Source organism: Anolis carolinensis, chromosome 2, assembly GCF_035594765.1.
Source record: "Anolis carolinensis isolate JA03-04 chromosome 2, rAnoCar3.1.pri, whole genome shotgun sequence".
NCBI lineage: Eukaryota > Metazoa > Chordata > Lepidosauria > Squamata > Dactyloidae > Anolis > Anolis carolinensis.
In genome coordinates this window covers 181,105,885-181,121,518 of record NC_085842.1, presented here as the reverse complement: position 1 = coordinate 181,121,518, position 15,634 = coordinate 181,105,885, and the positions used below count along the sequence as shown (strand labels likewise).

The following is a 15,634-nucleotide window of genomic DNA, read 5'->3' as shown; positions in this document are numbered from 1 at the left end:
AAGCAGGATGCCAAACAAGATCCAATGCATCCCATAAATGCCTTGCCTCCTTGGGAATTACTAAACCCCTGCTTTGCCGTTCTCAGCTGCACCTGGATCACCTCATGTTTCTTTCAGATTATTGTCCCATTCCAAACTCCTGCTTTGTTCACAACCGTCTCTTTTGCCAGATGTTGTTGGACCACATTTCCCATCAGTCCAAGTTAGTATAACTAAAGTTTAAGGAACCAGGAGGCATGCAGCCCAACAACATCTGGAGAACTGTATGTCTCTGATAATGGTGGTGACTGACCAAAATAAAAATGTTTGTTTGTTCATTCATGTCTCTGATTCCTTTTGCCTTTCTGTGACTAAAAGTCACACAAATGATTGGGGGTGCCTCCAGACATCGCGGGTTTTAAACAAAAAATCCCAGGACTTCAGAAGAGGCCCACATATAGACCTGTTAGTCCTGGGATTTCTGCCTCCATTGTTCAGACTTGCTGCTTTTTTCCGAGATTTAGAGGCTCCCAAGATCACCGACATGGGACTTCTGCCGGAAACCTCGATAGCTTTTTTAAAAAAAGCCCCAGGATGCAGATATACGGATATGCGGATCTTTGCAAAAGTTCTGTTCTTTGTCCTGGGCAGAAAAATTGTGCCCTCTAAATGTTTCATGAAGTATCTGCCACACAAATAAACCTCATGGGGTAGGACCACTTCTGCCCAAGTCAGCAGTTCACAATAAAACAGGAACATACAATTGTAAGCCAGGAACAGAACTTTGTCATTATCGACTATTTTTAGAGCCTGGCTGCCTGGCCATCTGTCCAGACAGATTTGGTTGTGCACTTGTGGCATCGAACAGCAGGGTGCTGTTCCTGGGTTATATGTGGCTTTTCCTATTAGCCTCCTGCATGACCTTGGATCTCAGTATTACATTCCTCTCCAACATGTCCATGTCCCAACAGACGATAGTAAGTTTTTGCCATTTACTAAATTGTACTCACAAGTGCCATTCAGTAAGGCCTGCAATCCGAAATAGCTGATTCACATCCACCTCTTCTAATTATAATGAAATTAAAATATTTTTTTCTAATTTCATGTCTTTTTATTTATTTGCAAATCCACTTTCCTTCTCTGCTGAAGGTCAAACATGGGAACAACCTTGAGTTTTGAAATATCAGTCCTACAAAAGGGGAGGATATGTTTTTTAAAAAAACAGCTGAACAGGTGTAATTATGAGAGGGGATTAGCCATCCCCCATTGCTATGATCTGTTGCCACAAACACAAAGGTTTAAATAGCATTTTATATTATTCTAGATATTATGTAATGCCCATCAGTATTATCATCTGGTTCATGTTCCACTGTTTAATTTAAAAAGTATCCTTTGTATTTTGTTGTTGTATGCCTTCAAGTCATTTCTGAATGATATTGACAATAACATGGGGCTTTCTGAGGACAAGAGTGTGTGACTTGCCTAAAGTCACCCATTAGGTTTCAATGGCCAAGCAGGGAATCGAATCTTGGTTTCAAGAATTGTTTAATACTCAAATCACTATATGACGTTGACTTTCCTACCCCACACCAAAGCTGCCATATGGGGCAAAACACAGCATCCTTCTATAGGTCAAAGGGTTCTACAATAAAAAAGGCAGTTGGCCTTTGTACTTCAATACAATTCTACACGTTTATTTCACATTGTTTCCTTCTACCCTTTAACCCTGAAACAAGATAGGGCTGAAACCGGAGTTAAGGCCAAGTATGGAGCCCTTGATGGTGCAGTGGGTTAAGCCACTGAGCTGCTGAATTTGCTGATTAAAAAAATCGGCAGTTCGAATCTGGGAGCAGGGTGAGTTCCCGCTGTTAGCCCCAGCTTCTGCCAACCTAGAAGTTCAAAAACATGCAAATGTGGGTAGATCAATAGGTACTCCTCCGGCAAGAATGTAACGGTGCTCCATGCAGTCATGCTGACCACATGACCTTGGAGTTTTCTACGGACAATGCCGGCTCGTCGGCTTAGAAATGGAGATGAGAGTTGGACAAGACTAGACTTCGCGTCAGGGGAAAACCTTTGCCTTTACCATGAGGCTTTACTTCAATAAATGCTTAAAATGAAACTGTGGCCCCTTCTATACATATAAAATCCAGATTGTCTGCTTTGAACTAGTTTATATGGCAATGTAGAATCAGATCCATGCAGTCATGCCAGCCACATGACCTTGGAGGTGTCTACGGACAACGCCGGCTCTGCGGCTTAGAAATGGAGATGAGCACCAACCTCCAGAGTCAGACATGACTGGACTTAACGTCAGGGGAAACCTTTACCTTTACCTAGAGTTAGATAGTCCGGTTCAAAGAAGATAATGTGGATTATCTGATTTGATAATCTGGGTTATATGGTAGTGTAGAAGGGCCTGTGTTAGTTTGTCTGGAAGCACTTAGTTTAAATGCAATGGGAAGTTATATTAAACAAAAGTTCTGCGTAAATAGCAAATTGATCCTTGTACACATCCTATATTAGGAGAGTGGTTCAAATGGTTAGATTCAGTGCAAATGGGATACCTGTTGTTTCTCATAATTCTTTTATCTACAACATGTGAATATGATTAGGATATTGTGAGCATAAGTCAGATGAGGATACATTTTTACTTTAGCCTTGGCCATTACTGTTTTGTTGTATTTCTGAATGCCACTCTCCAAATGCTTGTAAATGTGCTTCACTGATTCTAGAAGCCAGCTGAAAAGGCATACCAACTATGGGTCCATGTGGGAGGCCATATTGCTTCAGTCGGGCAAAAAAATCATCGTCTGTCAGACATCCGTAGTTCTTGTCCATGGTATTATCTAAAAAAAAAGAAGTGGAGAAATTACTATAGTCAGTGATCTCAGAGTATAATTTAATAGATGAACAAGCATAGAAATGTTAACACAAAATTTAAAAAAATATTACCACATCATAAGCAGAACAGATATAGGTTAAATTGTAATAAACAACCACCATGGAGTTAGCAAAATTAAAACATACTCATTAGTGTCAAGATGTGGATTACTTTTTTGCTATTTATAATAATAAAAAAGGTAAAGGTTTTCCCTGACATTAAGTCCAGTCGTGTCTGACTCTGGGAGTTGGTGCTCATCTCAATTTCTAAGCTGAAGAGCCGGCATTGTTCATAGATACCTCCTAGATCTTGTGGCCAGCATGATTGCATGGAGTGCTGTTACCTTCCTGCAGAAGCGATACCTATTGATCTACAAACATTTGCATGTTTTCGAACTGCTAAGTTGGAAGAAACTGGGGCTAATAGCAGGAGTTCATTCCGCTCCCCAGATTTGAACTGCCAACCTTTTGGTCAGCAAGTTCAGCAGCTCAGCGGTATTGTAATTATTATTGCTGTTTATAACAACAACAACAACAACAAGGGGCCATGGTAGTGCAATGGGTTAAACTCTTGTGCTGCTGAACTACTGGCCTGAAGGTTGGCAGTTCAAATCTGTGAGAAGGGGTGAGCTCCAATCTGTCAGCCCTAGCTCCTTGCCAACCTAATAATAATAATAAAACTTTATTTATACCCCACCACCATCTCCCCGTGGGGACTCGGGGCGGCTTACATGGGGCAGAGGCCCAAACAACATAAGGACAAAATATAAGCAACATAATACAATCACAATATAAAACAGATAAAACAGTAATGCAATATATCAATTAAAACAACAAAACAGGATAAAAAATTACATTAAAAACACATAAAAGGTAAGACTGTAATAAATACAGGATAGATTATTAAAAACCCTCTGGGACTGAGTAATTAATGACTGTATCTCCGAAGGCCTGCTGAAACAGCCAAGTCTTCAGTTGTTTCCTGAAGGATGATAGAGAGGGAGCCAACCTAGCAATGCAAAAACATGCAAATGCGAGTAGATAAATATTTACCGTTTCAGCGGGAAAAGGCAAAGAAATGCTCCAAGCAATCTTGCCAGCCACATCACCATTTAATTGTTCAATATTTTAATTATGTCTATTTTAAATCATGACTTGTTTAATTGTTTTTAATTGCAATTTGTTTTTAAATGCATTATTTGATGACTCAACTGTTGATTTTATGATATTATATGATTGTATTGGGCTTGCCCCCGTGTGAGTCGCTCCAAGTCCCCGTTGGGGAGATGGAGGCAGCATACAAAAATAAAATTATTATTATTTTTATTATCACCAAGAAGGTGACAACGCAGGCTCCTCAGCTTGAAAATGGAGAAAAAGCACCTCCCCACCTCCAGAAGCCGGAAATGAAAGCAGAAGCCTTTGCCTCATTTGTGTTTGTATGTTGTTTACTCGTTCAGTCGCTTCCAACTCTTTGTGACCTCATGGACCAGGCCACGGCAGACCCCCCTGTCAGCCATGGCCACCCCCAGCTCCTTCAAGGTCAAGCCAATCACTTCAAGGATACCATCCATCCATCTTGCCCTTGGTCGGCCTCTCTTCCTTTTTCCTTCCATTTTCACCAGCAACATTATCTTCTCCAAGCTTCCCTGTACTTGTTTATTTGTGTTTGTATGTCTCATTGTATTTGAATGCTTGCCTATGTAAATGCTGTAATCCACTCTGAGTCTCCTAAGGGAGAAGGGCGGAATATAAATGAAGTGTATTATTATTATTATTATTATTATTATTATTATTATTATTATTATTATTATTATTTTATTATGACACAGCAAACAAGATAGATATGCTGGATTTCGTATCACAAAATCACAAGTCGAACACTTCCCAAGTGTCTAGGACTGTGTGATATATTTTTGGATGATGTGTGCAGATCCCAGTAGGGTGGCCTTTTGCAGTTGGCAGATCATAATTTTGTCAATGTCTATTGTTTACAAATGCCAGCTGAGATCTTTTGGCATTATTATTATTATTATTATTATTATTATTATTATTATTATTATTATTATTATTGGTTACTACTAGTAATTCTAGTAGCATTATTTAAGTGGATCTGTAATAGTCTATGTTTTCTTTCTGAATGTTTTCCTATAACAGTTTGAACTAGAGAGTCAGAGCCCTTTTGTGTTTACATCAGTGTTGTGACACTGTGGTGGCAAATGAATATTATGAGAAATAAAAAAAAACCTTTAAAATATATTTTATTGTTTTACAAATCATATACTTTTAAAAATATAAATGAAAGGTTTTCGCAAGCTATGTTGTGTACCTGAGTATTTCATTATTACAATGTATGTATGTTTCCACATCTTTTATAAGGGGACAGTTTGCTAGTAAAATTGAATTATTGTGCCATAAAATGATGCATGTTGAAAAAGTGTGTCACCAACATGAAACGTTTGGAAAGTTCTGGTTTCGTATTTCCGTTTGGTATTGTGTTTTAGTTTAGTTATCACTATATTTTTCTTTTTTTAGTTTCCTTCTTCCTTTTCTTTTTTTTGGATGTACTCTATATTGTTTTGACTTTGAATTAGATTTTTTATATGATAATAATTTTTAAAATGAAAAGCTCATTTAAATGCCAGTTATTTCTTATTATATATCAATTTCTATTATTTTAACAATACCCTTGAAGCTAAACTTAGGCTAGGGGCAAGCTGGACTGCAATAATTTTCTTTCAAACAATGACTCTACTAGGTGTTCACCTCACCAGAGTGAATTTGGTATAATAATGCCAGTCTCTTACTTCCTCATAAGGAAGTAGATTTAAAGCTCTGCGCTTTATCAAAATATTAAAAACCTGCTTGCGGGCTTCTATACCAAGAGGCTGCAGAACACACTACCTTCAGGGCATTACCTCCGATACAGCTGCCTTGTTGGAAAACTATTACAGGCTCCACAATGAAGACCCATTTAGTTAGCAAAGTCTTCAGGCAGTGCAGAGCATTTTGTCCTCCACCTCTGAAGCCAAGAAACAACTGTGGATAAAGCTGATAACAGTAGTCTATATATAAGCAGGAGTGGTCTGAAGGCGTAGAGCAGAGGTCCCCAAACTTTTTAAATAGGGGGCCAGTTCACGATCCTTCGGACTATTGGAGGGCCAGACTATAGTTGGCCACTGAGCAATAAATAATAATAATAATAATAATAATAGTAATAATAATAAAAAGAGGGTTGGAAGAGACCCTTTGGGCCATTGAGTCGAATCCCCTTCTGCCTTTGTGCACCAAAAGCACAAGCAAAGCCCCCCTGATGGATGACTACCCAACCTCAATGTTAATAGTAGTAGTAATAATAATAATAATAATAATAATAATAATAAAATAAGATTGAACTTCAAAGACTCTGGCAGAAACCAGTGCAGGTGGTCCCGGTGGTGATCGTCACACTGGGTGCCATGCCAAAAGATCTCAGCCAGCATTTGGAAACAATAGACATTGACAAAATTACGATCTGCCAACTGCAAAAGGCCACCCTACTGGGATCTGCGCGCATCATCCGAAAATACAATAACAACAACAACAACAACAACAACAACAACAACAACTTTATTTATATCCCACTAGCACCTCCCAAAAAGGGGCTTAGGGCGGTTCACATGGCAACAAAAGTGCAATACAGAACATATAAAATACACACAAGTTTGCCCAACTAATTCTTGTTACTCAAATTCTGCCCAGGCAAGATTTCTCTTTTTCCTTTATCATGTCATTTATTTATTTATTTATTTACAACATTTATATCCCGCCCTTCTCACCCGAAGGGACTCAGGGCGGCGTACAAATTGGCAACAATTCAATGCCTGCACATAATTAAAACAGCAATGAAAATCCAATAAAACAATTAAAACAATAGAAAAATATAAAACATATGATTAAAATCCATTCCTCCAAAATCCTCGTGCTGTAGCCGTAAATCAGTCCGGGGTCGTCTTTTATCATTTAATCTTTGAAAGCCTGGGCACATAGCCATGTTTTCAGGGCTTTTCTAAAACTCAGAAGGGTTGGGGCGTGCCGTATTTCTCTGGGGAGGGTGTTCCACAGCCGGGGAGCCACCACCGAGAAGGCCCTGTCCCCCGTCCCCACCAGCCATGCCTGTGAGGCAGGCGGGACCGAGAGCAGGGCCTCACCAGATGACCTTAGAGATCTTCCTGGCTCATAGGAGGAGATACGTTCGGACAAGTAGATTGGGCCAGAACCGTTTAGGGCTTTATAGGTCAAGACCAGCACTTTGAATTGGGCTCGGTAGCATATCGGCAGCCAGTGGAGCTGGCTTAACAAGGGGGTGGTATGCTCCCTGTAAGCTGCCCCAGTTATTAATCTGGCTGCCGCCCGTTGTACTAGTTGGAGCTTCCGGGCCGTCTTCAAAGGCAACCCCACGTAGAAAGCGTTGCAGTAGTCCAAACGAGCTGCAACCAGAGCGTGGACCACCGTGGCCAAGTCAGACCTCCCAAGGAACGGGCGCAGCTGGTGCACAAGTCTTAGTTGTGCGAAGGCTCCCCTGGCCACCGCTGAGACCTGGGGCTCCAGGCTCAGCGATGAGTCCAGGAGGACCCCCAGACTGTGAACCTGTGTCTTCAGGGGGAGTGCGACCCCGTCCAGCACAGGCTGTAACCCTATTCCCTGTTCGGCCCTACAACTGACCAGGATTACCTCTGTCTTGTCTGGATTCAGTTTCAATTTGTTCACCCTCATCCAGTCCAACACAGCAGCCAGACACCGGTTCAGGACCTGGACAGCCTCCTTAGTGACAGGTGGGAAGGAGTGACAGAGCTGGACATCATCTGCGTACAGATGACACCGGACCCCGAAACTCCGGATGATCTCTCCCAGTGGCTTCATGTAGATGTTGAACAACATGGGGGACAGTACTGAACCCTGCGTCCCCCAATGACACCATCTGGGAACGACCCTCCAGGAAGGACCGGAGCCACTGCAGAACAGTACCTCCGAGACCCATCCCAGCGAGGCGTCCCAGAAGGATACCGTGATCGACGGTATCGAAGGCCGCTGAGAGGTCCAGCAGAACCAGCAGGGACACACTCCCCCTGTCCAGTTCCCGGCGTAGATCATCGACTAAGGTGACCAAGGCTGTCTCGGTACCATGCCCCGGCCTGAAGCCAGACTGTGCCGGATCCAGAAAATCGGTATCTACCAAGAATGCCTGGAGTTGTGCGGCCACCACACGTTCCATGACCTTGCCCAAAAAGGGGAGATTGGAAATAGGCCGAAAGTTCTCCAATTGAGTGGGGTCCAGTGATGGCTTCTTCAACAGCGGTTTGATCACAGCCAATTTCAGGCTCGCTGGAAATATGCCTTCCTGAAGGGAGGCATTCACCACCACCCTCACCCACTCGGCCAATCCCCCTCTGGCTCCTCTCACCAGCCAGGATGGGCAGGGGTCTAGGATGCATGTGGTAGCCCTCACCTCTCCAAGCACCTTGTCCACGTCCTCAGGCTGAACCAATTGAAATGAATCCATCAAAATAGGACAAGCAGGTGCTCGTGTTACATCTTCGGAGACTGCCGTTAATATGGTGTCAAAGCCAGAATGGATCAAAGCGACTTTGTCCGCAAAGAACCGAGCAAATGCTTCACAGCGGGCTGCCGAGTTGTCAGGGATCCCGTCTTGAGGGACGGGATATAACAAACCTCTGACAACTCGGAACAGCTCCGCTGGACGGTTCTTTGCCGACGCAATATTAGCTGCAAAGTAAACATTCTTTGCAGCATCTATTGCCGCGGCATATGCCCTAAGATAGGAACACAGCCGTGTTCGGTTTGGCCCGCTTGGCTCCGAATGCCACACGCCCTCTAGTTCCCTCTTCTTTCGCTTCATCGCTGCCAACTCCTCAGTAAACCAAGGAGATGGTTTAGCTCGCGTACTCAAGAGGGGACGTTCTGGAGCGATCGTGTCTGTTGCCCTAGCCGCCTCCTTGTTCCAGAGGGTGACCAGAGCATAGACAGAATCACCAGCCGAGGTGGCGGGGAATTCCCCAAGAGCCGTCAGGAATCCATCCGGATCCATAAGCCTCCTGGGGCGGACCATTTTAGGTCCTCCACCCCTGCGGAGGTTGGGGGGTGCAGTGAGTCTAAACCTGATCAGGTGATGGTCGGTCCATGGCAACGGAGCGATGGTGAGCTCCTCCACACCGCCACCTTCCTCCCATCCCTGGCAGAAAACCAAGTCAAGTGTGTGCCCCGCTCTGTGGGTAGGGCCAGATACTAATTGGGACAGCCCCATGGTTGCCATGTCAGCCATGAAGTCCTGAGCCGCACCGGAGGGAGTGGCCTCGGCATGGATATTGAAGTCCCCCAGCACAATGAGCCGTTGGGACTCCAAAGCCAGGCCTGAGACCACCCCAGCTAGCTCAGGCAGGGAGACTGTAGTGCAGCGGGGTGGTCGGTACACTAGCAGAATCCCTAAACTGTCCCGGCTCCCTACCCTCAGATGAGCACACTCAAACAAGGTAGACTGCGGGATGGGGCACCTGGTCAGGGGGATGGACTCCTTATAGACCACTGCAACCCCTCCTCCCCTCCCTCCAGATCTTTGTTGGTGCTGCACGGTATATCCTGGTGGACAAAGCTGGGTAAGGTTAACTCCCCCAGCCTCGTCCAACCAGATCTCAGTTATGCATGCCAGGTCTGCCCGCTCATCCAGAATGAGATCCTGGATGATTGCAGCTTTACCGTTGACAGACCTGGCGTTCAGCAGCACCACCTTCAGATCGGAGGGTCCGCCAACCTGGGCACCCAACTTTACTATGTCAGGAGGCCGTTTTAGATCTACAAGCACTCTATTTCTCACCCTAGGCCGAATTAAGTTATGCCTCCCTTTCCCGTATCTCCCCCTCCCCTGGATAACTTCGATGGGGGCCCCCCAGCTGCTAAATGCACACCCTCTCCCTACATGGTCTACCATAGTGGTAGACTCACTTTCACATCCGAGGATCATATTACCTCTGCTTCCTACTCCTACCTCCTTTGAGGGTTATATTGATGTTCTGATTGGAAGCAGTAGTAGTAGTAGTCATTGATGTGGTTAGAGGCATACAAGTTAGTCAAAAGGGGATATAGAGTGTAAATTAAGGGCGTAGCATGTAAATTAAGCATGTTAGTAATAATGTATTAAAAACCTCTGACATAAAGAACAACAAAATGGTATAGATTTCTGATGCCAATGAGATATGAGAAAAAAGGAAAAGGAGACGTACTTGTTCCACATACACACAACCTCTCCTTATATTTGCTTGTTGCTCTGCCCAGATATCTGCTGGGCAGCCCCACCTAAGGAAGATACCTGGTAACTTTGTCTTACAGAGGGCAAACAAAGAATTTTCTATTTGAGCAGATCTTTGAGCTTTGTTGCTCAGGGGAGCTTTCACTCATTGCTTGCTTTCATTTTCTTCTGAAATATTTGCTTTTATTGTCATTTAATCTATTTCTCAGTGTTTTTACTACTTTTTTTGGCTGGAAAACTAGTGTCACACTGTGCTCACACGTGCATTTCCTCCCCAGAGTCATGCATTGCTGGCGACTAGAAAGTCTGAAAAATGTTGCTGTCTCACTATTTCTTCAGTGTCTACATCATTTAAATATCGTCTCTCTGCATAGTCCCATCTATGCATTGGGTGCTGTGGTTTTAGCTTTGAAAACATTTTTAATCAGTTTTAGGGATTTAAACTGTTAAGATTTAATTAATACAGTTGATGCAAGAGCAGATACCTTCACAGTGTCTGGTTGTGATCCCCAGATTGTGCCAGTCAGCTTTCATATGATATTTTTTCAAGCACACACTTTCTGTTTGATATTCAAGCAGTGCTTCTTATAAGTCCAGAGTAACACCCAGGAATTTTGGTGTGCTGCAATGCTCCAGTGGGATTCCCCCAGGTAATCCTCAGAGCTTGAGATGCTTGTCTGTTCTTAAGGTGAAAATCACACGTTTGCATTTTAGATGAATTAGGGATCAGCTGGTTTTCCCTGTAATAGGCAGTAAGAGCACCTAAAGCTTCAGAGAGCTTCTGTTCAACCATTTCAAAGCTCCCTGCTTGAATAGTGACGGCATGATCATCAGCATTGATGAAACTCTCTGTCCCCCCTGGCGGTGGCTGATCATTTGTGTAAATGTTAAATATTGATGGAGCAAGCATGCTTTCGATATCTGCTTCTCTGACTCTGGAACTCAATAAAAAAGCTCCTGTTCTATAGCAGATTTCCTATGAAACGAGTGAGGTGGTAGTCCTTTGTGATATTATACATTTTTCTCAGGAGAAAGCGATGATTTACAGTATCATATGCTGTTGACAGGTCTATGAAGACAGTTCCTGTAATCTGCTATCTTTCAAAACCATCTTCTTTGTGCTGAGTCAGGTTCAGCACTTGTGATGTACAGCTTTTCCCTTTCCTGAAACCAGCTTGCTGTGAGATAATAAATGGGTCTATTTTTTCCATAATTCTGCGCAGGATAAGTCTCTCCAGAGCTTTCTAAAGGTGGCACAACAAGGAGATTGGTCTATAGCTTTTTGGATCATTACGGTCTTTGCCTAGTTTCAAAATGGCTATGACTCTTGCTTTCCTCCAGTTTTTAGGGACCTGGCAGGATGCAATGCAGTTGTTCATCATCTTCAGCAGCCAGTACTTTGTGTTTGGGCCAAAGTTTTTAATTTGTTCCATCCGTAGGTCATCTAGGTTAGCTGCTTTGCCATTTTTACATTTATTGAGAGCCATTTCCAATTCAGTAGATGTAAAAGGTTCGTGAAGGTTGTTGTTCTCATTATCTGGTTGTCTGACTATTGGTTTCCTTCCTAGTTTGGTAGCAAGGTTGGGGTTCCCATTCTTCAAAAGTTAATACACTATCTGATCTGCCTTTATGTTTAAGGTTCTCCCCATGATCTTATAGCACTTTAACTTCCTTCATGTTTATAAGTTTCACTCAGTGCACTTTGCCCAGTCCATTGTATGATTTTATTGCTGTGTTTTATCATGTGTTTTATAATGACTGTGATTTTATTTTATGCCTTTTAATTTTATTTGTGTGTTTTTTGTATTTTATACCACTGTATGCTTGTTTTATATCTGTGAGCTGCCCCGAGTCCTTCTGGGGAGATGGTGGCGGGGTATAAAAATAAAAATAAAATTATTATTATTATTATTATTATTATTATTATTATTATTATTATTATGTTGGCATGGGTTGGTTTGTGAGGGATCATTGCTCAACTGTCTTAACATCCTCTACGCCAGGGGTCCCTAAACTAAGGCCCAGGGGCCGGATGCGGCCCGTCGAAGCCATTTATCCGGCCCCCACGGCACAAGGGCAGAAGGGGATTGGGCTAAATGACCCAAGGGGTCACTTCTTCTCTTACAACCATTATTATTATTACTGTATTATTATTATTATTATTATTATTATTATTATTATTATTATTATTATTATTATTATTAACATTGAGGCTGGATGGCCATATGTCAGGGATGCTTTGCTTGTGCTTTTGGTGCACAGAGGCAGATGGGAGGTTGGACGAAATGTTCCAAGGGGTCTCTTCCAACCCTCTTTATTATTATTTTATTATGACACAGCAAACAAGATAGATATGCTGGATTTCGTATCACAAAATCACAAGTCGAACACTTCCCAAGTGTCTAGGACTGTGTGATGTATTTTCGGATGATGCGCGCAGATCCCAGTAGGGTGGCACAGTGGACTTCCATGGTCGAGTGGGGATTTGAACCCTGGTCTTTGGAGCCCTGTTCCATCATAGATCATTTCAGCCTCCCTGGACATACAGTAACAGATTTATAGGCCACAATCTGTGAATAAGGAAATTACAAAGGAAGACAACAAAAAGAAACTGCTGGATTGAATTATATTCTCGAATTCACAACACATTAGCAGATGTGTGAGCAAAGACACTGGCTCCATAGTACATCTATCTATATATATAAAAGAGTGATGGCATCAGGGCAGCGGACAAAACAACAAAACTACAGGCCCCGCAACCTCGAAATTTGACAACACAACCCATCATCCACGGCTCTAGGTTGATACAACAAAAAGAAAAGAAAAATAAAGTCCTAATTAGAGGGAGATGAATTGTTTTTATCTAATTGCTGCCAGTTAGAAGGCTAAGCTCCGCCCACTTGGTCTCCTAGCAACTGACTCACCCCAGGGGACAGGCAGAGTTAGGCTTCACTTAGGCCTCTTCCACAGATTATCTAATTAATATTGCAAAGAACACCACTCTGAAAACAAGGGAATTCCAGACAGGAAATAATCCGGGCCAGATAACACCTCCCAACAAAAAATTCACTCAGGGAGGAAATAGCCAGGCTTTAAAACTGCAAGGCCATTACATGCTAATCATTTTTCCTAATTGCAGCATTCATACCTGCCTCCAACAGATAAAAAAAATCAGAAATATTGTATATTCACAACCTTTAGGAGATAATATCCCCTGATGGCGCAGCGTGTTAAAGTGTTGAGCTGCTGAACTTCTGGACCGAAAGGTCGCAGGTTTAATTGGGGGAGTGGAGAGAGCCCCCACTGTTAGCCCCAGCTTCTGCCAACCCTAAAGTCCAAAACCATGCAAATGAGAGTAGATGAATAGGTACTGCTCCAGCGGGAAGATAATGGTGCTCCATGCAGTCATGCCAGTGGCCACATGACCTTGGAGGTGTCTACGGACAACGCCAACTCTTCGGCTTAGAAATGAAGATGAGCACCAGCCCCCAGAGTCAGACATGACTGGACTTAACGTCAGGAGAAAATCTTTACCCTTTACTTTAACTACCACCAATTCCTCAATACTTTATTTCCCATACCACCATACTTCGCCACAGCAATGCGTGGCCGGGCACAGGTAGTTATACTATATATATTAAAAAAGAGTCCTTTCTGCTGCACGCATATCAAAAATAATCTTCTCAAGAGGATGAGAGATTGAAAATTATTCACACATAGAACTCTTATATTTGCTCTGTTCTCATTCCCATGAATCTCCTATATTTTGGATCCCTAAACTTTTATTTGCTTATGCTCAAATAATGTTTTAAGTTTTGTTGAAGGCTTTCACGGCTGGAATCACAGGAGTGTCATGTGGTTTCCGGGCTGTATAGCTGTGTCCATTTTCTCCTGATGTTTTCCCTGCATCATAGAATCATAGAATCATAGAATAGTAGAGTTGGAAGAGACCACATGGGCCATCTAGTCCAACCCCCTGCTAAGAAGCAGGAAATCGCATTCAAAGCACCCCCGACAGATGGCCATCCAGATGACATCTGTGGCTGTCATCTTCAGAGGATCTCGCTTCACCACCATCAGATCCTCTGAAGATGCCAGCCACAGATGCAGGTGAAAAATCAGGAGAAGATGCTGCTAGAACATGGGCATGCAGCTAGTAAAACAGACAAAACTCCAATTTTTAGGTTACTGCAGCACTAGAAATTTGGGGACTGATGGAAAACATTACTTACAATCCCCCACATTTCCATAACTACAGCTGTGTATCCTGATATTATTCAAATGCAGGTCACAGCAGCCCTACTGAACCTATCCTATGGTGTCAAATAATTGGTACTGGACTCCAAAAATATATGGAGATCTGCCCAGGTGTGCCTTAAAACCTCTGCATATCTTAATCTGATCCAGAGCAGAAGCCTGCTAACAAAGGAGGATGTCGCTGGTGGGAAGAAAGCGTTTGATGAGAAACAGAAGAAAGAGGAAAAGAGAATTAATTCTGTACCTGATTTCCAGGAGATCCTAAAGCAAAGTGGTTCTCAGGCAGTACAAGGCCAGCTGGGTTTTGTAATCAAAGAAATCACTACTCTACAGGTAGTTGAGCCTCCTGAGTTTAGCCAGGACACACCCTTTCCTTTCATATGGGTTTTTTGCTGCACTTTTCCTTGTTGACAAGAGAGGAGAAAGCAAAACAGTTCTGGTAAGAGCGGTTAGAGAAGGGACACAGAGCACATCCTCCTTCTGCAAGATCTGGCCCTCCCCTGGAAAGAAAAAAGAAAGTGAAAGAAGGAGCTGCTTTCTGTGCTTCAGTAAAAGCAAAAACAGGAAGATATTTCCAGCAAACAAAATCCAGTTACCATAATTCAAGTTGACTTAAGCTTTATCTATATGGGAGAATGTATGTGTTAGATGTCCCCAGCTCCCATAATAGCCAACTCTTAACATCCTGTGTTATTAATATCCTCTGTCTCGTATTTGTTATAGATTTAAAAATAGAGTGGATATGATTCACTCACCCTCAGGCTGATACGTAACAGGAATTAATTCCCTGCAGGGCTTCTTAGAATGTATACCAACATCTCTAGAAGCTGCTACTGGTGCACTTTTTGCACAAAAAGATGATTTATAATAAGGTTCACATATAAATATGTGAAACCAAGGTAGACCAGTAAAATAGGTTGGGATCCAAGTAGCATGTGACAAAATGACCTTTTGATTTGGCCAAAACTCTTAACAACCCAGCTATTGTCCGAGCTGGCAGAAGAAAATTTGCATCTCTATACATCTGATATGCAAATTTTCTTCTGCCAGCTCAGACAATAGCTAGGTCGTTAGAGTTTTGGCCAAGCCAAAAGGTCACTTTGACTCATGCTACTTTGATCCCAACCTATCTGGGAGCCCCGGTGGCGAAGTGCGTTAAAGCACTGAGCTGGAGACCGAAAGGTCCCAGGTTCAAACTCGGGGAGCGGTGAG

The 15,634-nt window shown here is 42.9% G+C and overlaps 1 protein-coding gene across 1 annotated transcript in view; it reads right to left on the bottom strand.

Annotated features, from left to right (window-relative positions):
• Positions 1–15,290, bottom strand: part of LOC103277761 (lamina-associated polypeptide 2, isoforms beta/gamma) — a 40,710-nt gene extending 25,420 nt beyond the window's left edge. The window contains exons 1-2 of the mRNA XM_016991202.2: positions 14,667–15,290; positions 2,736–2,828 (exon numbers count right to left, since the gene is read on the bottom strand). Of these exons, the coding sequence (XP_016846691.1) occupies positions 2,736–2,820 (85 nt within the window). The 5' untranslated portion in view covers positions 2,821–2,828; positions 14,667–15,290. The remainder of the gene's footprint in view (positions 1–2,735; positions 2,829–14,666) is intronic.
• Between the last annotated feature and the right edge of the window lie 344 nt (positions 15,291–15,634).